Source organism: Syngnathus floridae, chromosome 17, assembly GCF_059516105.1.
Source record: "Syngnathus floridae isolate MCC-2025c chromosome 17, RoL_Sflo_1.0, whole genome shotgun sequence".
In the NCBI taxonomy this organism is placed as follows: domain Eukaryota; kingdom Metazoa; phylum Chordata; class Actinopteri; order Syngnathiformes; family Syngnathidae; genus Syngnathus; species Syngnathus floridae.
In genome coordinates this window covers 3,522,638-3,547,042 of record NC_142429.1, presented here as the reverse complement: position 1 = coordinate 3,547,042, position 24,405 = coordinate 3,522,638, and the positions used below count along the sequence as shown (strand labels likewise).

The 24,405-nt window shown below is 45.2% G+C and overlaps 1 protein-coding gene and 1 long non-coding RNA gene across 7 annotated transcripts; one reads left to right on the top strand and one right to left on the bottom strand.

Annotated features, from left to right (window-relative positions):
- The first annotated feature begins 8,317 nt into the window (after positions 1-8,317).
- On the top strand, positions 8,318-9,920 carry LOC148383241 (uncharacterized). Its single transcript, XR_015853451.1, has 2 exons — positions 8,318-9,402; positions 9,533-9,920. It is a non-coding gene; the product is annotated as an uncharacterized LOC148383241 (long non-coding RNA).
- A 513-nt stretch (positions 9,921-10,433) lies between these two features.
- LOC148383240 (protein tweety homolog 2-like) lies at positions 10,434-21,260 on the bottom strand. Of its 6 annotated transcripts, none has more exons than XR_015853450.1 (14): positions 20,732-21,258; positions 18,975-19,150; positions 17,732-17,843; positions 16,397-16,617; positions 15,498-15,593; positions 14,678-14,894; positions 14,001-14,070; positions 13,748-13,803; positions 13,159-13,251; positions 12,907-12,999; positions 12,518-12,660; positions 12,235-12,420; positions 11,241-11,500; positions 10,434-10,630 (listed from the first exon to the last, which is right to left on the bottom strand). XR_015853450.1 is itself a non-coding variant. In XM_088358306.1 (14 exons), exons 1-13 carry the CDS (start codon positions 20,858-20,860, stop codon positions 11,383-11,385), a joined length of 1,710 nt encoding a protein of 569 aa, XP_088214432.1. In that variant the 5' UTR covers positions 20,861-21,258; the 3' UTR covers positions 10,434-10,630; positions 11,338-11,382. The 6 variants fall into 6 exon arrangements, 5 of the variants coding, with proteins under 5 accessions (XP_088214432.1, XP_088214431.1, XP_088214433.1 ...); XM_088358306.1 differs by having other exon boundaries at positions 11,338-11,500; XM_088358305.1 differs by having other exon boundaries at positions 11,422-11,500.
- Between the last annotated feature and the right edge of the window lie 3,145 nt (positions 21,261-24,405).

The window sequence follows — 24,405 nt, the reverse complement described above, 5'->3', positions numbered from 1 at the left end:
AATCATACGGTGGCCAAAGGAAGATATACAGACCACAGATATCAAGACACGGAAGCTCCTAACCATGCATGGAGGGTTCCATCCCAAGTCCAGCACCCTGAGACTGTACACTAGCCGTAAAGAAGGAGGCCGAGGACTAGCGAGCGTGAGAGCCACTATCCAAGATGAAACATCCAAGATCCATAAGTACATCAGGGATAAGGCCCCAACGGATCACGTGCTCAGTGAATGTCTCAGACAATGGGCATCAAAGGAAGATGAGGTGCTGGAGGGACCATCATGGGAGGACAAGCCCCTACATGGGATGTACCACCGAAACATAGCTGAAGTAGCTGATATCCAGAAATCCTACCAATGGCTAGAAAGAGCTGGTCTGGAGGACAGCACAGAGGCACTGATCCTGGCTGTACAAGAACAGGCCTTGAGCACCAGAGCAATAGAGGCCCAAATCTACCACACCAGACAAGACCCCAGGTGCAGATTGTGCAAAGAAGGTCCTGAGACAATCCGGCACATAACTGCAGGGTGTAAGATGCTGGCAGGTAAAGCATACATGGAGCGCCATAACCAAGTAGCTGGAATAGTGTACAGGAACATCTGTGCAGAGTATGGACTGGAAGTCCCAAGATCCAAGTGGGAAACACCTCCAAAGGTGGTAGAGAATGTGGTTGACATAGCCATCCCAAATGATGGTAACATTAGGAAAAAGGAACATGAGAAACTTGAGAAATATCAAGGGCTCAGAGAAGAGCTGGAGAAGACCTGGAGAGTTAAGACTTCAGTGGTACCTGTGGTCATTGGAGCACTAGGGGCAGTAACCCCCAAACCGGAGGAGTGGCTGAAACAGATCCCAGGAAAAACATCTGACATCTCAGTCCAGAAAAGTGCAGTACTAGGAACAGCAAAGATACTGCGTAGAACCCTCAAGCTCCCAGGCCTCTGGTAGAGGACCCGAGCTTGAAGGGAAAAAGAGACCACCCACGGGGGGTGAGGAAAAGTTTTTTTTCAATATATATATATATATATATATATATATATATATATATATATATATATATATATATATATATATATATATATATATATATATATATATATATATATTAAAAAAAACTTTTTATATATATATATATATATATAAATATAAATGGGAGGACTTTTTTTCACGATGATATATATGTCATAGTAAAAAAAAAAGTCCTTCCATTCCCAATGAAAGTGATACTTTTTTTTAAAAAATCTTTTTACTATGTCCAGCTGCCCTTTTTATACCCTTTCTTAAGTTTAAGAGATAAAACAGGGTTCTGACAATTGGAGGGAACTCGCAAGCTAGCGTGTTAGTGTTGTGTTGTGAGAGCCGTTGTTTGCGCACGCACGCGTCAAGTGCGAAAAAAACAAAAACATTCTAATGTCACGCGATCGACCAGTAGTGGCTAGGCCAGACATGGGCAAACTACCGTTTAATCCGGCCCGCCAAACCTGAATAAATTGTATTATTAAAAATTGTTTGGGTCATTTTCCTTTCAATTACTATGTTTGCCCAATAGATGGGGAACCGTCCGCTCGCGCATTTACTCCCGGAAGCCGTGTCAGACAGCTCGGTGCGCACTCACAAGTGCGTGTACGTACTAAGTAGTACGGACCCGGCGCACTCCGCGCTCTATTTCCATCAGTGACAAATTTCGAGTGTGGGCTGTGACGCCAGCATTCTCGTAATTCGCGCACTGAGCTTTCAGATAAGGTTTTACGCTCACGCCACCCACAAACCTTCCCCTGGAATCCTTCCATTAAAATGAGTGGCCCGAGGAAAAGAAAGGTGGACACTGAGTGCCGAGTGTTTAAAAAAAGAGTGGACCATTTGGCTCGACCTACGTGTGTGAGCAGACGCTCAGCCACATGAACGTCAACAAAGCCCGTCACAGATCTAGGTTAATGGACGGACACCTCGGCTCTATCCTAAGAATTACCACAACAAATTTTACTCCAGACCATGATGCCCTAGAATAAAAGGGAGACCAACAATACTATTGATTTCTTTAATATTTTATTTCGATGTATTCTTTCACTGATTCTTCAAGATGATGTATTCTGTCAGAATGTTTGCCGTTTGATGTGATTTCGCCTCATTAGATAAACATATTTCATAAATCTGACCTGCAGGTGCTGAAGTGATGGGAACTATTATTCATAACAGTGTCGTATTTAATGAGAATCACTGATGGTAGTTTTTTGGTGAAATCTTTTTTGAATGCTGTTAATAAATGCATTTGTTTTCAAAAAGCTTTTTTTGAATATCCATGCTTTACTACCTATTAAAAGTAACAACCTTTTATGCAATGACCTTTACATGTCATTTCTATTACTTCACACAAATACTACATCCATCTGCTCCTGGTTCGGCCCCCCGGTCAAAATTTAGAACCCAATTCGGCCCGCAAGTCAAAACGTTTGCCCACCCCTGGGCTAGGCGATCGACCGGTCGATCGCGATCGACGTATTGGGCACCCCTGGGCTACATCATAGCAGATGATGTACTAATCACAGGGGAAGGAGCAACACAAGAGGAGGTGGAAAAGGACCATGACGAGAAGGTCAGACACTTCCTAACCAGGTGCAGAGAGCGCAACATCAAGCTGAATGCAGACAAATTCCATCTTAGACAAAAAGAGGTACCCTACATAGGTCATCTCCTCACAGCCGAGGGACTGAGGATCGACCCTGAGAAAGTACGGGCAATCAAAGACATGCCAAAACCCACCGATGTCAAAGTCAAAGTCAGCTTTATTGTCAATTTCTCCACATGCCAAAGACACACAAAGAAACCGAAATTTCGTTCCCCCCGATCCCACGGTGACAAGACATGGCCCACAATAGACAATCAAGTAAACAAGTCAACAACAGCGTGCTGAATAAATAATGAATAAATAACACAACAAATAAATAAATAAGAGGAGCAAAAAGGAGCAAGTGAGCGTACAGCAGACAGTCCAGAAAATAGTGCAACAGTGCCGCACGCTACGCAGAAGGGGGTAGCCAGTTCAGGGTCCTAACAGCCTGGAGAAAGAAGCTGTTGGCGAGTCTAGTGGTGCGGGAGCGCAGGCTCCTGTACCTCTTCCCAGAGGGCAGAAGGTCAAACGGAGAGTGAGCCGGGTGACTCACATCACTCGCAATCGAGGTTGCCTTGCGAGCGAGATGGGAGCTGTAAATGTCTTTCAGGGAGGGGAGCGAAGCACCAATAATCTTACCAGCCGTATTCACTATGTGCTGCAGGGCCTTCAAGTTCTGTTCAGTGCAGTTTCCACCCCAGACAGCGATGCAACTGGTGAGGACGCTCTCAATGGTGCCACGGTAGAATGTAGACAGGACTGCCTGAGGAGCACATGCACGCCTGAGCTTCCGCAGGAAGTACAGGCGGCGCTGAGCTTTCTTTGCCAGCGACGCGGTGTTTGCGGACCAGGAGAGGTTCTCACTGATGTGAAAGGTGTACAGAGAATAGTAGGGATGGTCAATTATCTCTCTAAATTCTAAGATCATCTGATGACTGTGAGGTTCTGAGACAACTCACACGTAAGAACATGTGGGAATGGACAGACACCCAAGAAAGAGCGTTTCACAGACTGAAAGACAAAATCTCCAGAGCACCAGTTCTCCAGTACTACAACAAGAAAGAGACATCCACATGACATGGCCAGCAGACCTTGGGCCAAAGTAGGAACATATCTGTTCTCCTTCCACAACAAAGACTAACTACTGTAATTTTCGGACTATAAGTTGCGTTTTTTTTCACAGTATGGGTGGGGGAGGGCGACTTATACTGAGGAGCGACTTATATGTGAATTTTTTCACAAATTTTCAAAATTCAAAAAAAAAAAAAAAAAAGTTAAACTGCGATAAACGAACCGCGATGTAGCAAGGGATTACTGTAATTTGAATTTCAAGTGACGTCAGTGGCGCGGCGCAGTGGTGGTTACATGAAGGACAAAGATTCGATCACGGGATGACGAAGATGACGAAGGGCTCCACGTACTACCGGCGCGTTCGGCGGTGCGCTGCAGTTGCGCGATTGGACAAAAATGCGCAAATGAAAAAATGTTAAATAAAGGCATTTTTTGTTTGTTTTTTTTTGCTTGGAACGGATTATTTTTTTTCTCTTATTTGTAATGGGAAAACATGATTTGGAATTCGAACGATTCACTTCTCGAACAGCCTTCTGGAACGGATTGGGGTCGAAAACCGAGGCACCACTGTATAAGTAAATCGTAAATCTACATTCTGGCTTACATAGTTCATGCCAGGAAACACAACACGTTCACTGACTGATTCGTTGATGCACGGGAAGGCAGTTCACTCATTGACTCATTCGCGAACGAGAAAGTCAGGATTCGTTCGCTCACTGGTCCGATCTCACGATGAACTGGAAATGCGAATCACTCACTCACTGATTTGTTCACTCATAGATTAGTTTGTTGCTGAACGAGAAATGCAATTCACGACTCGTTCGCGAACGGGAAGTTACTGACTCGTAAAGTCCCTCCTCCATCTAATGCTCGCCGGCGCTGCTGATTGGTCGTTCACGAAAATTCACGAGTGAGTGAGTGACAGACAGCATTGCTGCTATGCCATTGCCAGCCGACACACGTTATGCCGACATTCATGTTTTAATTTTGTATTTGTTGGCTTGTAGTTAATGGTGTTAATATACTGAATGTGTTTGACTAAAAGGTTGAAAAAAAAACGTTATGCCGACATTTGTTATTTTGGGGGGGCAATAACTCGTATAACAACGTAAAACACATGAACATATTATCATATAAAGAAGTTATCAGTTCATCGTGAGAACAGAGCAGTGAAGGAACGAATCCTGACTTTCCCGTTCACGAACGAGAAATGAGTGAACTGCCTTCCCGTGCATCAACGGATCAGTCAGTGAACGTGTTGCGTCTCCTGGTGTGAACTATGTAAACCAGAATGTAGATTTACGATTTACTTATACCGTAATTTCTGGACTATAAGCCGCACCGGACTATAAGCCGCACCAGCTAAAATTCAGGGATATTTTAGTTTTTTTCTTACATAAGCCGCACCGGACTATAAGCCGCACGTGCACATGAGTTTTTTACAAAGAAAGACAGTACAGAGAAAGCTGTAAAAATCCATAGATACGCCGCGCCGCCATTTAAGCCTCAGGGTTCAAAGTAACCTTATGAATAAAATGCATTATAAGTTCACATTCATTACAACTTGTTTTTGGTGAGCAAAATGTCAGAAGAATTGAATTTATATGCTGATTGATTGGGTTTTAATACAATGCAGATGGTCCAAACAGCGCCACTGCTTTGTGTAATCTCTGAGTCACATGGCAGAGTAAGAGAAAGGGTTTAGAGCCCTTTGACGCAGGTCACCTAGCGTGCATTCCTACTAAAGCTCATAATAGTCACAAGCAACACAGCCAGAATAAGCAGCAGCCATAGTAGTGTTTCAAAATAGTATTTTTGTTGTTGTTTGTTTCTTCAAGATACCGCACAACAGTGGTCCACAGCCTTTATACGAGTGTATAAAAGTGATCAAGTCATCACAAAAAATCACAAAAAAAATCTTACATAAGCCGCACCTGACTATAAACCGCAGGGTTCAAAATTTTGGAAAAAAAGTCGCAGCTTATAGTCCGGAAATTACGGTCGTAGGTTTTAAATAACGTGTATGCATATATATGCCTAAATATTGTTATCCAATATATCAACTGCAGTTTCACATTAGATTGCTGGTTTGAAATGTACTTTAATTATTATTATTATTATTATTATTATTATTATTATTATTATTATTATTATTATTATTAATAAATAATGCAGTTAACCAAATGTCTGATTTTTATGTTTTGATTGGCAAATATAAAAATAATAAAACATCTGCCAAAATACAACATAATTGTTTATTAAAATACTACTACTACTACTACTAATAATAATAATAATAATAACTAGAAAATGCAATTTCTGGGGAAATTGCTTGAGAAGGCGAAGACCATGAATTACTTCTTGGGGAATGCTGCCAAATAATGTTGAAACGAGTTGAATTACTTGAGAAATGTAGAAAATTCGGAGATTTTTTGGTGAATTTCAAAATTGAAAAGTTGTCATTTTTGGTAAGTGGGAAAATGTGGAATAGGTAGGAAATGATGAAGAGTTGAAAGTTGGAATGGGTTGAATCGGTTGAAAAATGTAGAAGTTAGAGTTGAAAAACGAAATTTTGGAGAATTTGGTTGAATTTCAAATTTGAAAGTTTGGAATTTTTGGTAAGTGGGAAGTTGTGTAATAGGTAGGCAAAAGATGAACAGTTGAAAGTTGGAATGGATTGAATCAGTTGAAAAATATAGAAATTAGAGTAGAAAAACGAAATTTTGGAGAATTTGGTTGAATTTCAAATTTGGAAATTTTGGTAAGTGGGAAGTTGTGGAATAGTTTGGGAAAAGATGAACAGTTAAAAGTTGGAATAGGTTGAATCGGTTGAAAAACGTAGAAATTAGAGTAGAAAAACGAAATTTTGGAGAATTTGGTTGAATTTCAAATTTTGAATTTTTGGTAAGTGGGAAGTTGTGGAATAGGTAGGAAAATGATGAACAGTTGAAAGTTGGAATGGGTTGAATCAGTTGAAAAATGTAGAAACTAGAGTAGAAAAACGAAATTTTGGAGAATTTGGTTGAATTTCAAATTTGGAATATTTGGTAAGTGGGAAGTTGTGGAATAGGTAGGCAAAAGATGAACAATTGAAAGTTGGAATGGGTTGAATCGGTTGAAAAATGTAAAATTTAGAGTAGAAAAACAAAATTGTAGAGAATTTGGTTGAATTTCAAATTTGAAATTTTGGAATTTTTGGTAAGTGGGGAAGTTGTGGAATAGGTAGGCAAAAAATGACCAGTTGAAAGTTGGAATGGGTTGAATTGGTTAAAAAATGTAGAAGTTAGCGCAAATGTTGAATCCCCATAGAGAATGAAAGGGAATATAAAAAAAACAGCAATTGCGCCAAAATGTTTTGAAATTTGGAACGGAACGAAATATACGTCGTCAGGAGGTTCACTTTTGGGGTTAAAATGTTGAAACGGGTCTAATCGGACAAAAATTGCAAAAGTTAACGCAAATATAGCTATTTGGGGCACTTTGTGTTGAAATACGGTAACTTCCGGTTTTATTTGGGTAATTTCCGGTGTATTTGAGTCTCTTCCGATTTAAAATAGGCCATTTCCGGTTTAAAAAGGTCACTTCCGGTTTATTTGGGGCCACTTCCGGTTTATTTGGGGCCACTTCCGGTTTAAAAAGGGCACTTCCAGTTTATTTTGGGTCACTTCCGGTTTGATTTGGGGTCACTTCCGGTTTACCTAAGGTCACTTCCGGTTCATTTGGGGTCACTTCCGGTTTGATTTGGGTCACTTCCGGTCTATATGGGTCACTTCCGGTTTGAATAGAGGCATTTCCGGTCTAGCTGAGGTCACTTCCGGTTTATTTAGGGTTACTTCCGGTCTGATATGGGGTCACTTCCGGTTTACCTGAGGTCACTTCCGGTTCATTTGGGGTCAATTCTGGTTTGATTTGGGGCACTTCCAGTTAATTCCGGGTTCATTGGGGCACTTCAGGGTCAATCCAAGATGGCCGCCACTCTGGAAGTGGGGGTCAAGGGTCGAATTGTGAAAGCATAGTGGCAAATCCAGAGCTGGGGGGCGGTGGTGACGCTATGGCCCAGAGCGTTGAGAGAGGGTATCTTCCTTTCCTGAATCGTACTTCTCGGCCCCAAAATGTGTACGAGAACTACATTGATCAACGGGTTGATGAATTGATTGGATAAAACCTATGCCGGGAGTCTTTTTGAGGATGTTTTCTGAGGGTGAATGTAGAATCAAAATAATAAAAAGGGGGGAAATGTTGGAATGATAAATTCATTATGTTTAATTATACATTTGTGATTGCGGTGGTTTAACAATGTATTATGATTGCTGTGGAAAGAGTGTTTTTGATGTGGGACAAAGGTCAGAAGCAGGCTGAGGAATCGAAAGCTGTTGGCCCCAAGCTGACCAGGGAGATGAGGAACGACGCAAGACGACCTTTCTGCTATTTACTGATATGAAGAAATGAAGTGTTTTTATGATGAAATGACGTGCGGAATAGTTTATCTGCCAATGTCTGCTTGTGATTACTCTGCCAAAATACATGAGAAAACATGGCAGGGGCGGATGCCGTTTGCTGATCTTGTTGATTCCCCATCCTTTTAGGGGCACCGCCCTAATGTAATCAGGGACCTCTAAATGAATAAAAGTGGGGCGGATAGGAGAGCTGATTAGAATTGTGAGAGAACCATACAGCTTTCCGATTCTCCTTGCAAGTAATCGGAAACCTCCTCTCTTCATTATTTGTGAGTTGTTTAGGTAAGTAACCTAACAAACAGCTAGGAAGTGAGTGTAAAACAGCCTATGACAGGGAAAAGTAAAGTTTTTTTTTAAATTGACATTACAGTCATTTAAAAAGCCCATGACTGATCTGGAGACCTTTGACATGAAGTCCAAGGAAATAAATGACAAACAAGATGTAAGACTGAATGACAACAGAATGATTAAGTTTGGAATTGGTTTGTCAAAATATTGGATGTTGTGGTCCACCGTTCTCTCTTGGCAGCTTACAAACGGAACCTGTAGGTCTCTGTTTGGTTAAATTGCTGTACTATCAAAGTTATTGACGTTTCAGTTATCTTTGCTCGATGTACGAGAAAAAAAGTCCTCAATTCAATTATGTCCCTAAGTAATTCCACTCTTCTGAGACACTGTTAATAATTTGTTATATAAAGATTGCAAAGCAGTCTTGTGTCGGGAGGGGCTGATTTGAAGACATGCATGTTTCCAAGAAGACCATGGACAGGTATGATTAGTTTGACATCTATTCTGTAGATCAGGGGTGTCAAACTAATTTTTTTCGCAGGCCGCATTGTAGTCTGTTTCTTTTGGAGGGCCATTATGACTGCCAACCCAAATATGTACAGTATAAGCTACAAAACAAACTGACAAATAACTCATTTTCAAATCAAACTAGTAAAAACTGGTAAAATATTTTAATATATATATGTTTTTAAAAGTGAAGACAATTTGCAATTCTAGTAATGACACACGAATTTGATGCACAATTTGTCATCGCGGGCCACATAAAATGATGTGGCGGGCCGTATCTGGCCCCCGGGCCTTGAGTTTGACACCTGTGCTGTGGCTTACAATGTGGTGGTGTAATACCGCTCTCACTGTTGACATTTTTTCTATTGTAGACTCTACACAAATGACAATGATCAATATGTTCAATAGGCGTGGTGATGGCAGTCGTGCAAAGAGGGCTCTCAAGAAGACTGCTCTTGACTTTATTAGCGCTGGTAAATTTAAAAAAAAAAACTGTCTGCTTGTGCAATTGCTTCATGTTCGGAATGTGCAACTGACATGACACATATCAAGGAAAAACAATTTTAAAGGTAGTTGTTTTTTTTCATTCATATTTCTTTACAGATTGATCAACCCCAAAGTCTACAATGGGTGGTGCCCGGTGTCCATTGAGTTCATCTTTGTTTGTAGCTGTTAGGGACACACACAAAGAAGCCACGGATGATAAAACAAGGATAGCAATGGCTTTAAAATTAAAACAGGCTCCAGCGCTGAGTGGCAGAGGGGGCTATCAAAAGCCCACAAGAGAGTGATGTTTATTTTGTTCCCCCCCTGTGTTTTGCCGAGCAGGTTGTTTTGTTTATTTGATATGTCCTACATAAAAAGTATTTATATATTTATATTGCAACTTCGTAGTTTTGTTCTCTAGTAAAATAGCCCCCATTTTTTAAAATATTGTATGTATATTTTTTAATTTTTTAAATGTGATATAATTAAAAACATTGCACATTCATGTTTGTGATGGTTGGATAATGTTTGAAAAATGCTTTTATTTAGATTTAATTAATCATTTTGGTTAATTTTAACATCCAAAAGTGTATTTATATCCACGACTAACATAAGTATGACTGTTACTGAAACCTATTTAAAAAAAAAAAAAAAGATGTAAATATTCACATCCTGGAAGAACATCAAGAACGTATACTAGATGGCTATGCTACAGACGCATCTAAGCATAGTCGTCTAATAGACGTCTATCTATACATAGACATCTATTAGACAGCTATGCTTAGATGTCTAAGCAATAGACGTCTAAAAAAAACTTTGATATATAGACGTATTCTAGACGGATTTTAGCCTAGATGTCTGGAAGATTCTCAGTTGGGTAGTGTAAGTCCGCGATAGGGAACAGCGGGTTCGGCCTTTGGCACAAATCCTTGGGAAACCGCTGGAATATCTTCACATTTTTCTGGTCCTTTGATCAATTCATGAATTGTCATAATGCAACACAATGATATAAATGACACAAGGTTGGCAAACATGAGTTTACTTGCACACAATAAAAATGCATCAAACAGTTTGGATACATTCTCTAGAGAAAAGCAACAATTTCTGCTTAATTGTCATGGCGGGGTTCTTCTACACCTGGAGGTCTGGGCCAAAGTGTCATCGGATCTGGACTTCGGTTGTGGACAGGTAAGTTGTCCTCGTACCGGGTGAGTACTGTGGGGAGAAACCATGAAAATGACACTGGACTCGAAATTTTGTGTTTCTCTCATCCACTTCATGTCACTGAGCTAACCTCCAGTATTGAATTTCATGCACCGTGTGAATGTGTGCTGGCAATACAAGAAAGTTCCTTGAATCATCAATATTGTTCCCGTGGAGTTCAATTGGACAAAGGCGGCTACGAATGAGCCAAAAGGTGATGCAAATCCAATGTTATTCAGCTCATCAAAGAACAAAACAGTTGCATGAAGACTCAACCGAAAGGGTTCCAAATAGAAAGCGAGGTGAACACAGACGTGAAAGTCACCAACTATTTGTTGTAAATTTCCAGGACATTTGGGAGCTGAAAAAAGTGTGATCAACAGCAGGCAGGACACACTTCCGTACTCATTATGAGCGGCGGAGCATGCGGGCTGGGCAAGGAAGGAGCAAGCGCTTGGCACACCAGCATGCAGCGTGTTGAGGACAATCGGCCCATTTAGAAACAAACATGAAAGAAAGACCAGTTCAATCACAGTCGACGATGAGAAACAAACAAAGCGGCGAGTGTCAAGTACGTTTATGATCTTCAATAGCTCAACAGCACATTTCTAGGATGACATACGAGCGAGGCGACAATGCAGTCTGGTGTCACGGCCTTTGGAGGTTCTTTTGCACGTTGGACGCATTAAATGAGCCTCCAGAGGGAAGTCTTACACCACCTGCACTTCATCCTCGTTTCATGTTGTGAACATGGGGGGGGGGGGTCACACTTGGGACACCAGGGCGGGGTAGGGCCAACGCACCGACGGGGGCGGGGATCCTCTGCATATCAACGGGACATTCTCGTACCGAGGGCTCCCGCCAAACAGCATGGACTGATTCCTAGGAGGCAACGAGTGGGAAAGATGGTGACATATTAGGAAAGGAAGTAGTAACGAAATAAAAAAAAATGAAACAATGTGCTGGGCTGCAATCGTTTTCAGGGGGCGTTTTCACAAAAAAAAAAAAAAAAAAACTTTTTGTCACCGTGTATTTGTTAAAGCTGCCAGCCATTACACTAGGGAAATGATATTGAGGATATAACAGTTCACTCTGGCAGGCGTTTTGAAAACCCATCACACACGAGGACAAAGCTACCAATTGGACAAAGAAGGCATTACTGCTATTTGCTGTACACACGTGCTGAAACTACGGTGGAATATGCACCTCCCCAAAATAAAAAAATGGCCTTCCCCCTCTTGACATAAAAAATAAGTCATGCTAGCAACATAGCAGCCGTGGCTAATGTCACCTTGTTCGCAGAACTAATGCCAGCTTAGCGCTGCTAGTGCAGCAATTTGGTGGAAGCTAAATGTGCGTTCTATGTGATCATATGAATTTTGCTACCTGTTTGTTGCAAACTCACCCTTAAAAGCAGTGTACCCCAAGGCTTAACTTCAGGACTACATTTGTTTTTCTATCCTATAAGTTTGAATGGTTTTGTTTTGTCTAAGCTCACAATTAGGTCCGTTACAAAAAAAAACCTTAATTCCGCCGGATGGCCAATTTGGCATCCCCAGTGACAACATTTCCATTGTTCTCAAAGGAAAAATTTGATTTGAAAATTCTCCGTTTACATGTATTCTGGGGCGGGCGGCACAGCGGCGGCCGCCTGAGGCGGAGGATGGATGCTGGCCTGGCTGCCAGCACTGCTGGTGTAGCTGCAGAAGCTGTGGATGTTGGACCTCCTGGCGTTATAGGACATGCGGCGCGCTTGAGGGTTGAATGGGTCCTCCTCGTCTATGTCGTCATATTCTTTGTCTCTATGCGGCGGCAAAGCGCACGAGAGATAAGCAGTGCGGACACTGTGTGTGTGTGTGTCTGTGTGGGGGGGGTCGCTCATCACCCGGTGACGCTGACCTGCTGCCGATTAGCGTCCACACTCGCCAAATGGCACACAGCATGGCAGCGAGCGTGCACGCCGCCAGCAGGGAGAACAAAGCCAGGTAGAGGAGGCCTTCCACGCCATCGTAGCATACGCCCATTAGGCCGTCCAGGTAGTCCTGCACCACAAAGCCACAGCCAGGTAAGTCGCATCTGTGTGTGCTGCTGAAATCTGAAATGTGTTACTCAAAGCACACACTGTGACTTCAGCCACAGGGTGAGATAAGGGGGCTTTCAGAGAACGAAGGCTTTATCTGGCATAAATAAAATTCACTTGGTGCTAATGAAGACCACAGCAAATAAATCAGGCCTCATGAGGTCCATCGAAATAGCACTATTTGCGCAGCATCAGGCAAAAAGCTCACCTTGTGCAGTCCGCGACAATCAAGCAAGGCTGTCAGCTGGTGCAGATTGAATTCGCTGGCATTCAACAGGCGCTGGATGCCTAACAGGTCTCTCTGCGTGAAACAAAGAGCGCTGCGTCAAAGGTAAGTTAAGGAGTGAGCACACGAGCTGGCCGACTCAACGGTTTTGAAAAAACAAATAAGAGCAAAAGGGATCATTGTGTTTGTTTGTCCCCTCCAACAGCCTTCACAGCGGTCTCGTCGACGTCGTACCTCGGCGGTGGGGAAGGCGGGCATGGAGAACTGCAGCAAACCCTGGATCTGGATCTGCATGGTGGTTAGCGAGCGCTGGCAGACTGTCAGCGACTGCGGACGCAAAAAAGCACTGTCGACAAGCAATAGGAAGGCCCGCTTGATTCATTCTTCAAAGGAACGCCACCCAAACATTGGAGTTGGTCAGGAGACCGGATTATCCTTAACAAGCCGCACTTAATCCCTAAATGAGGAGCAGGAGTGCTAAAGCCTGCAATGATCCGCCATGGCTGGCCTGCAATGATTCGCCATGGGTGTTGAAAACGCAAAACTAGTGAAAAAGAAAAGGAGGGCATCCGAGAGCATCTCCACTTCTGGAGCGATTCTCATCAAATTTCTACTCCTTTCCTTCGCTTGTCCTCGTCCTGATCAAGCCTCCCTTTCAAAGAGGTGCGCACATCTGAATGCCGCTCTCGTTGCTGTCGCTATCCGTTAACCTGTGAGCTAGGAATGATTCGTGTTGCTTGCGAAGGCAGGTAGCAATCGACGGGGGGCAAAGAGGAATCGCCTTGCTTGAACTAATTGTGTGTGTATATGTGTGTGTGTGTACCTGTTGGAAGGGGTTGGGTAGATTCGGACTGCAGAACAAATAATAGTGAGCAATATCTACCAGGGGAGAAGAAACAGTGTAAGTCTGAGCTCATATTTCATGAAGATGGAAAAATGAAGAGTCATTGGAGCACTTTTCATTTCCTGCCACTTTGCAACTGGGCAGTTGTGATGTCGGCAAAATGTGAGAAAGGTTGCAGCAGTCTCTGTTTTTGTGCCAGAGTGGAACGCCGCTCAATCATTCACCGACGTACCCGCACTGAGGAATTCTTTGCTTCGGTTGACAATAAACTTGTCGGGAGACACGCAGAAGTCGGCGGTGCCCTGTGTGACGACACAACACACACGTGTTGAGAGGCCCGTCAGCACACCAGCTTTTGATCGACACCTTGTACTTTGCAATTTCGAATCAGCGGTCGGCGCGTATGAATATTATGTCGTGCGGCAAGTATTTCACGGCTCCTGTTTGTCATGTGTAGCAAAATGTGCATTGAATGGCAGCGGATGTCTGTGCTGCGTTTTGGGTTCGGTCACCACCCCGGGCTTAGTCCGCCGCATCTGTCCAGACGCCTAATCCATCAGATGATCCTCAATTCCACAATACCTGCAGGAGATTCAGGGTGGGGATCGCTTAGTACCCCTTACTGTGCCCCAAATGCGGACTCTCCATTACCACGTTAAGCCCAAACGTGTGCGAGATGACACTCAGCTTGAAAACAAGGAGGATTTATTGCAAAACTAAAGCAGCACACAACAAAGACAGATTTCCGAGGTGTAATTAACGCCGGGCAGGGAGTGTTGTTTACAACCATGATAATGCAGAAAGGCTGCTGAGTTTATAATCAGCTTTACGACGTGACTGATTGAGCGAAAGAAACCTAAATAGATGAAGAGACCCCCCCCCAAAAACAAGAAGCCAGCATCAACTCACCACAGCTGTAGCCCAGCTGGCTCCCAGTGAGGCCCAGCTCAGGATCACAGACAGCACCACCAAGGCCATCATCCTGCATGGTGAGCAATATTCACACACAAAGACAAGACAGCTGAGACATGGGCACGCACACACGGATGGGGCATCTTTGTTGGAGTTGGTGCACTTTGACCCTTTGCAGCGGCAGCCTTTGCTTCTCCACCGAATGAGGCCGGACCTGCTCAAAAAGGCAGCAATAAAGAAGTCTGAGAGCACTTCATTATTAGCGAAGGGAGCTGCATGCTCATCCGGCCTCGGGCCCGATCAATAGGCATTAGCGAGCGCCATGAGGAGGAGAAGGAAGCGGCGTCTGGTCTGTTAGCGCCCAAGGCGTGGGCAGTGCTGGATTGGCCAAACGTGATAGGAAGTCTGGAGCGTGTGCTCTGCAATTCATTATTCCCATTCACGCTGTTTTTGTTTAAGCATCCTGTGAATGCATATGTAAGCTCCACTCGGCCAAATATGCTGAGCGCGTCCCCAAATGTTGCACTTTCCACGAAACAAAAGCAAATTATGTCACTGTGCAAAAAAATGCCACCAGAGAGCTACTTTGCGCGCCTGCTCTGATGGCTTTACCACACTACAATCAATTGCAATTTGTTTTGACGTGCGCTGCTTCTATGACCCACAAGCCAGAGTAAGAAAATGTATCATAAAAGCAATTGAAGAAAAGAAAAGAAAATCCTTCTGAATTAAATCAGAGTTGAATTTAATTTATGCCAAAGGCAAGAGCAAAGGCGAGGGCACGCAAGAACAGCAGCAGCAGCGGTTTCCAACTCACATGACGAGCAGCCACCGAGACTGCTTGGTCATCCCCAAACAGACGGCCAAACAGATGAGCAGATCCAGGATCAGCAGGAGCAGGTATGTCAGCCATCTAGAAGCAGACGACACGAAAGCAAACGCTGGTCACTTGTGGAGCGCCACGACAGTCCACTCCAATACTCTAATACTCTTTTTTTTCAGCTGGCCTGCTGCTGGCATCAATCTAATCAGAGCAAGAAAAGAAGTATCGATTGCTCGCAATTTCAAAGAGTGGACATCCGCCGGCCGCTTCATAAATATGGACATTAAGGTCACCGGGGAGCACGTGAACGCATGCCGAGGCCTCCGCATATGGACGCTTAGAATCCGTCTGTGTGAAGACGGCACTTAGCGGCCAGACGAGGAGGCCATGAGAGGGAGGGAGAGCGCATCAAATGCCCTCGTCAATGATGAGCATGCTTGGCCATCTGTGGGAAAGGGGCCCTGCCAATTGACGGCGACCAGGCCGCCTCTGGCCTAAAGCCAGCCGGGATGAACTACAAGATAACCTGTGAGCCTAATTGAGACAAGACTTAGATGCAAATATCAACCACGAGACACTTTGCAAGGTTGTAACCTCTGCAAGTCATCCTCCCTGCATTGACATGAAATTTCCAATTTATTTGCACTCATTTTTGCTTGACCAACTTTGAGGTTTTCCTCATTTTTATTAAAAATACTTGGCCGCCTCCTGTTTTATTTTTGTTCATCTTCCCGCCCTTGCGGTTTGAGTCACTGCACTCAATTAGAGGAGCAGCATTCCAGTGGCTCGGAGACAAAACACAAAGGACACTTCATTTTAGCACCATTAAGTCAGCAATCGGGACAGAACAAAAAGTTCAAAACAGCAAAGCAAGCTCTCAAGGGCGTGCGCACCTGTAATACTCAACGAAGGCGGCGTGGGCCACGGCGGCCGTCAGCCCCACATTGGCTTTGTCAAGGTTGGGCAGGGCATTCAGCTCCCGGATGACGTTGTTCACCATCAGCCGCACGAAGTGCAGAGCCTGAAGGTAGTCGGCCCGTGCGGCCAAGATCTCATCCAGACGCTCCAGGTGCCGCTGGACGCCCGTTTGCGCACTTCCTAGAGAGCCCGCCGACTAAATGGGGAGGCAGAGATGCCAGTTGGCCCATTCCTCAAAATGTGCTCGCAGACATGTGCCGAGTGCTTTTGCCTGTCTCCATTGACCTGTGTGTCGAGCCGCGGCCGGCATGATTTGGACGGGAAACCTCACGGGAAGCCCGACAGCGATTTTCACGGGTCTGGAGCCCCCGTGGAATGATGGCGCTTCTCAAAAGGTCGGAGTAGCGTTCGTCCGCAGCGATCGCTACGTGGGCTGCCAGGCCGGGAAGCACCACTTAGGATCGGATCATTACGAAAGACTCACTCTTGTCTTGTACTCATACAAACACGTGCACATGCAGCAGTGACTCTGTCGTGTTCTCTTTGGTCGAAAGCTCCACTGAACAGACGTTGTTTTGCTTATCTACGAGACCCCTCCGCGTCTGGTGCTCACGGCTGAGACCCCACGCCGGAGCCACAAAGAAGATAAACGCTCCCCTCGAGGCTTCCACTTGATTACATTCGAGCTTTGGAGAGCCAAGGGCGTGAGAAAGAAAGAGGGTGAGAGATGAGCTTGCAAACAGATAGCGGCCAATATTGAAAGCACTCCTGCCGATGTTCTGCAAATGATACGCACACACTCATGCTATCTCGCCCCGTCGCACAGTACAAAGAAAAGGCTTAATCAATCCAAGCGCCTCCTTCCCTCCCCCCTCCCCATAGACTCACTTTGCGAATGCAGGTCAGGCCCGACACGCACGCAGCGAGCATCCCTATTAGGCAAAAAGCGGCCTCCCGCGAGGAGGCGCCACCACGGGGTGCGCTGAATGCCGTTTTCTGTTTAGATAGCTCACAAATGAGGAGCTTGTGTTGCACTGCCACCTAAAAGCTGCATTAAAAGACTTGAAGAGAGCCATTTCAGAAAAGACCAATTTTTGTTTCACACTTTAGACATATTCATTGCCTGGTTAAATCGTTAAATCACACACACATACTGAACGGTCGCTACTTAATACATGGAACAAGTCCAAGAGGACAACGATTGTTGATACCATCTCCAAACTGACAGGCTCCTCCTCCACGTGTACTCGATTAGTTCGAAACGACGCTAGGCCATTGGAGATAACAAGAGCGAGGAAATCATTTCTTACCAGGCTGTCGATGGCACCCAAAGTCCGATTGGCGTTGGAGATGGAATAGGTGAACCGGTGCACGCCATCGTTGGTCTCGCTGTTTCCATAGAAACCCACTGCCACAGCACAACTGCGAATGCGAAGGGGCAGGCACAGCATCAAAAGAGCGGCAGCACTTCTCCATCCGCTTGCACCTTCGGTGACAACAGCTTACCGCGATACCTCGAGCATTGATGCGCTCAGCAAATGGGGAGAAAACACAGAGGCACGAGACTGTTCCTTTTCCGTGCTGGGAACTGCACTCGTCGCCATGAGGTTTGCCCGAAACGGAAACACGGGCGCTCGCGACGACAATGTGACGTGATAGTCATGAATAGGATATAAATGGAAATAGTTTGCCATCCGTCATGCCACCAGACGCCTCACAAAGGCCTTGCGACGGCGTCTGCAAACTACAAATCGTCCTCTGGAAAGAAATGCCACTGACCACCGGCGAGAGAGGAAAGATGAAGGTGGGTCATCTTTCAGAGACACGCGCTCAACCGGAAGGGCAAATTGGGTCCTGGCAATCAGTTATTGGATGAATGGGCGTCTCAATATGCGTCAACTACGGTGACCGACCGACTGACAACGCTGTGGGCGGGATTTACGAGCTCCTGGGTCACTGGCCGCTAATCTTATTGTTCCCGGCGACACTACTTGACCCCGGTTGAGATTGCGACCCAAACCCGCTCTAGCTGCTGTCAGAAGCCACTCGCCTACCTTATTTTTGTTAGCTATCGCAATTGTCAGCTCCGAGTGGTCCACACGGATCTCTGAGAGTGGCCGAGTTCCATCGGCATGTCGCGATCAAAGCCTCTGCAGAACATTTAATTCGTCATTCCGTCATTTAATTGAATGTCATATGTGGGCGTTTGCGGCCAATATAAAGGCATTAGCGAAGGGAAAAACAAAGCAGAGCGCCTGGCACAGATGCAACGTGCGTAACAAACGCCGCCTTCAACGGCATCACGCTCACTCACTTAGCATCACAACGGGACTTGTGTCTACGCACTCTCCCTGGAATCGTCAAATGGGCTAAGTGCATTAGTGACCGACACTTAGCGTCACAAGTTGAAGCGGGCGCCAGCTGCCCCGGCATGCGAGACTGCAGCCACGCACATGCAGACCGACAGAAATGGTTGTCGCAGCGAGGCTAAGCGTGATTCTTTGAATTGGCTCGGGTATCGCTCTCCTCCATTCCTCCACGGGTGCGACTGACCATACGATGAGAGCGGTGACGACGGCCGACCACGTCGCGCAGCGGGTCCTCTCGGGCCTTTTGACGTCTTCTTGCGCGCCCCTGCGGCAGATACGCGAGCAGACCAAGAAGAGAACCAAAAGCACCAGGCTCAGACTGAGGCCCACCGCTCCTACACAGGCCAGGACCGCCACAGACTAGCAGAATGAGAGAGAGGCAGAAGAAGAAAGACAGATATTTGCTCAACAAAGGCGTGACAGATGTTTGCTTGTTTGTTTGTTTGTTTGTTTGTTTGTTTGTTTGTTTGTTTGTTTGTTTGTTTCTGGAAAGGCAACGAGGGTGAGAAAATGCAGGTTTTGTTGTCAATGGCGGCAGGTCGACAAGGCGAGCATAGCCAAAAGGGAAGGCGAGCACGGCACGGCGCGGGAGGCTGGCGTCATGTGACAGATTGGCTTTCATTCGGTCTTGTGATTACGGAGCGTGAGCCCGGGGGATGGAGACCAAACCAGTGCACAGGGAGGCAAAAAGACACAAACATCTCCTGACAAGGCTTCGTTGATGAGCTTGCTCGCTTTGGCCGCCAGCCGAGGCTCACTACGTGGCCGCATGTCATTCTGCATGCAATATTTTGGACTCGACGTTATGTTAAGAACTCGGGATGGACAAGAACTGATACAGAGTGTCATTCCTCTCTTTAAGGTGCCATATCCGTAGTGCATGCGTACATGTTTTTGGGCACCAACATATGTTGAGTGCATGGCTTTTATTTCCAATTACCCGTTGACGGCTGGTATAGATTCCAGCATGCCCGCAATCCCCGTGGGGACAAGCAGTACAGATAATGGATGGATGGATGGATGGATGGATGGATGGATGGATGGATGGATGGATGGATGGATGGATGGATGGATGGATGGATGGATGGATGGATGGATGGATGGATGGATGGATGGATGGATGGATGGATGGATGGATGGATGGATGGATGGATGGATGGATGATGCAGCGTGACTCTTTCGCCTTTAGTCAGTCATACAGGGATGAGAATGGCAAATGTGAAAAAGCACGGAAAAGTTGCGGGGGGGGGGGGAATACGCTGTCGCGGCGGGCGGGGGTATGCCCGCGAGTCACCGAGGCTCACGTTGCCCGGCCAGCGAGCCGGCCGCTCCCCCCATCTATAAAAAAATAATTTTTTCAATGGATTTACATGATTCACGAAAATACTCTAGACGGAAAAAAACACGGAAATCCGCGGATCCGCGGAAAATTCTCATCCCTGAACATAAGCAAAAGATCTGTCTTTAAAATGACCCGTCACTCGTTTAGTAGAAAAATTATGTATCAAAAGTACGAATGGTACCACCCAATATTAAAGAATTGAGTGTTGTCAGTCCCTAAGAAAACTAGGGGTAGCGAACGTCCCTGTGCGGTCAGCCGTCCAATATTGACACATTGATGCTGTAGTTAGCGCTCGTGTTGATTCAACACAGCCACAAACGGGCACATTGTGCTTTTTCTTTTCGGAGAGTCTTTTTGATGCCGCTGCGCTACTGCTTCATTTTCTCTTGGCTGGGGACACTTCTCTTGGGAGCGCCTTCGGTGGAGCTCAGCGAAATCCTACTTGCTGGCTTATCACTACACTTTCCAGGTCAGGTCAAAAAATGCTTTTTCAAAGTGGACCATAGACAAATAAAAAGAAGTCAAACAATACGAGAGCCTTATTTTGCGCTCCCAAAATTTCCCGACTTTAAGCGATGTGAGTGCCTGATGGTACAGACCTGCTGGTAGTCCTCCTGCTCGGGTCTAAAGGTGCTGTCCACAGGCTTGAGCGACAAGTCAAAGTGAGGCAAATTGTGCAGCCAGTAGATCCACCATGGAGCCACATAGTTGAGACTGGCGGTGGCCATCCCTGCGGCGGCGGCAGGCGAAGGTGCACAGCCAAGCCCCCACGATGATCCACGGCTGAGGGCGGGGGCAAGAGGCAAAGTTGCGGGATTCCACGAGTAGGAGGGTACGTATCAAAGGCGAGTGGTGGCCACGGTTGCTTCCACGCTGCGGCTTTCCGTGCTCGGATCCGAGGCACGGGACTTGAGTGACCGCGTCAACTTGGCCGCCTTAACAGGGAAGGCGTGGCGCTCACCCAGGCCCACCTACGTCACGCCTCCCATCCCATTCCCGAGCCCAAGCTACATACTCAACCCCAACACGCAGAGCTATCCACTTCCGCCATCTATGCACATCGTTTTTATTCATTCGTGAGCGTTTTGGCTCGAGCTCATGCATTCAGCGCCCCTCGTGAATGGACGACTTGTGCTGTTCGTGTCTGACCTCTTGTGGACGACGGGGCAGGCGCACCGAGGTGCGATTGGGCGTCTGAGCGACCCCTTGATTAGCCCAGCACGGATGAAACCAGCGAGAGGACAGCGGGAACAGTTGTTGTGCTCGATTTGGTCAACCTGTTGTGCTCGATTTGGTTCCCCCGTGAGATTTTGTTCCCCCTGCCGCGGGAGCGCGCACAGCTTGTTTGGAAAGCGAAAAACCGATGCCGTACGGCGTCCGCCGGCGTCAGCACTATGTTGTTTTCAATAAAAACATGAAGAATTCACGTTTGCGTCAGTCAATTTTAATTTTTATAAAGGATTATTCTCATTTGATGTCTTTAAATTCATCCGCGTTCTGCCATTGAAGCGGGGTGCATTCAAAGACCAGTCGTACAGACGGAACACTCACTCACTTCACCAAAAAGCAACGATATAATTACGTGAGCTCTTTGCATAAACCTCGATACAAAGAAACTCCTCCTTTTGGGTACCGTTACATGCTACAAGGAGTATATATTACAAAGGAGACTTTATTCTTAATTGTAATCATCATTCATCCATCCATTTTATTACTCAGGTATTTTCAAAGCAAATTAATATTGTTGCATTTATTAATTTGCTTTAAAATGACAGCGCAATATAATTAAAAGCTGACACTCTAGCAATGTCAAACGTGTTCATTTAAGAAAAAGCCACACACGTTTTGTGATCAAATCTTTCATAACGACAATGATTTGAGTGAATTGATTTGAATGAATAATTGAGAAGACATTTCAGTTCTGAAGGCTCCTTTTGTCCCAAGCAAAGTGAAAGGTGGTGGGATAAAAATTGTAACAGGAACGCTATATTAAATGTCAAGCCGTGAATATTTGTGCCCCCCTCCCATTTTGAGAACGGTGAGTCCTAGACTCCAGCTGTTTTTTTTCTGTCTTCCTGGGGGTCTGCTCAGGTAGTGTGGCAAATCTGAACAGGTTCCCTCATTCCTAGCCCAAGTTACAGGGGGGGAACATATCCTCATGGGTGGCCCGTGAGGATATGTTCCCCCCCCTTATTTTGAGAACGGTGAGTCCTAGACTCCAGCTGTTTTTTTTTCTGTCTTCCTGGGGGTCTGCTCAGGTAGTGTGGCAAATTTGAACAGGTTCCATCATTCCTAGCCCAAGTTACAGGGGGGGAACATATCCTCACGGGTGGCCCGTGAGGATATGTTCCCCCCCTTATTTTGAGAAGGGTGAGTCCTAAACTCCAGCTGTTTTTTTTCTGTCTTCCTGGGGGTCTGCTCAGGTAGTGTGGCAAATTTGAACAGGTTCCCTCATTCCTAGCCCAAGTTACAGGGGGGGAACATATCCTCACGGGGCACCCGTGAGGATATGTTCCCCCCCCTTATTTTGAGAACGGTGAGTCCTAGACTCCAGCTGTTTTTTTTCCTGTCTTCCTGGGGGTCTGCTCAGGTAGTGTGGCAAATTTGAACAGGTTCCCTCATTCCTAGCCCAAGTTACAGGGGGGGAACATATCCTCACGGGGCACCCGTGAGGATATGTTCCCCCCCCTTATTTTGAGAACGGTGAGTCCTAGACTCCAACTGTTTTTTTTTTCTGTCTTCCTGGGGGTCTGCTCAGGTAGTGTGGCAAATTTGAACAGGTTCCCTCATTCCTAGCCCAAGTTACAGGGGGGGAACATATCCTCACGGGTGCCCGGTGAGGATATGTCCCCGCCCCCCCTCATTTTGAGAACGGTGAGTCCGAGACTCCAACTGTTTTTTTCTGATGATTTGTGCAGTGATACTGTTATTAATGCACTTTATCAATGTCTTTGGCCTTATTTTGGTCAAACAACTTTGTTTCGTTATCATATAACATACATCAAAAAGAATGACTTTAAACTTTATTAAAAAACATTATTATCTATTTGTTTATTTATTTATTTAACATCCAATATTGTAAAGTTATCAGTGCACGTCTGTCAATAATTTCAATAAAATGTGTAAAGAACAAAATTAATGCCAATTGAGTTATGCCAGTTATAATGTCTTAATAACGTTGTTGGGCCACTAATTGGCCCGACAACAATATTAAGATATTCAACTTCTTAACTTCATTGATAATTTTGCAAGATATAATTCAATAAACAGTACTAATACAGACAGACCTTGAGTCTGTAGCCCAAGTTACAGGGAGGGAAACATATCCTCACGGGTGCCCTGTGAGAATATGTTCCCCCCCATTTAAAACGGTGTAAATGTAAATAAATGATTTGTGCACTGATAACTTTACAATATTGGATGTTAAATAAATAAATAAACAAATAGATAATAATGTTTTTTAATAAAGTTTAAAGTCATTATTTTTGATGTATGTTATATGATAACGAAACAACGTTGTTTGACCAAAATAAGGCCAAAGACGTTGATAAAGTGCATTAATAACAGTATCACTGCACAAATCATCAGAAAAAAACAGTTGGAGTCTCGGACTCACCGTTCTCAAAATAAGGGGGGGAACATATCCTCACGGGGCACCCGTGAGGATATGTTCCCCCCCTGTAACTTGGGCTAGGAATGAGGGAACCTGTTCAGATTTGCCACACTACCTAAGCAGACCCCCAGGAAGACAGAAAAAAAACAGTTGGAGTCGAGGACTCACCGTTCTCAAAATAAGGGGGGGGAACATATTCTCACGGGGCACCCGTGAGGATATGTTCCCCCCCTGTAACTTGGGCTAGGAATGAGGGAACCTGTTCAAATTTGCCACACTACCTGAGCAGACCCCCAGGAAGACAGAAAAAAAAACAGCTGGAGTCTAGGACTCACCGTTCTCAAAATAAGGGGGGGGGGAACATATCCTCACGGGTGCCCCGTGAGGATATGTTCCCCCCCTGTAACTTGGGCTAGGAATGAGGGAACCTGTTCAAATTTGCCACACTACCTGAGCAGACCCCCAGGAAGACAGAAAAAAAAAAGTCTAGGACTCACCGTTCTCAAAATGGGAGGGGGGCACAAATATTCACGGCTTGACATTTAATATAGCGTTCCTGTTACAATTTTTATCCCACCACCTTTCACTTTGCTTGGGACAAAAGGAGCCTTCAGAACTGAAATGTCTTCTCAATTATTCATTCAAATCAATTCACTCATT

What these genes read in the sequence shown, in the direction of transcription:
- LOC148383240 (XM_088358305.1), bottom strand. Translation starts at nt 20,860, where the DNA reads ATGGCCACCGCCAGTCTCAACTATGTGGCTCCATGGTGGATCTACTGG. An exon ending in TGGGTGCCATCGACAGCCTG is followed by an intron (nt 16,618 to 17,731) that starts GTAAGAAATGAT and finishes CTCCCCATTTAG; the next exon opens with TCGGCGGGCTCTCTAGGAAG. An exon ending in ATTGTCGCGGACTGCACAAG is followed by an intron (nt 12,661 to 12,906) that starts GTGAGCTTTTTG and finishes TTTGTGGTGCAG; the next exon opens with GACTACCTGGACGGCCTAAT.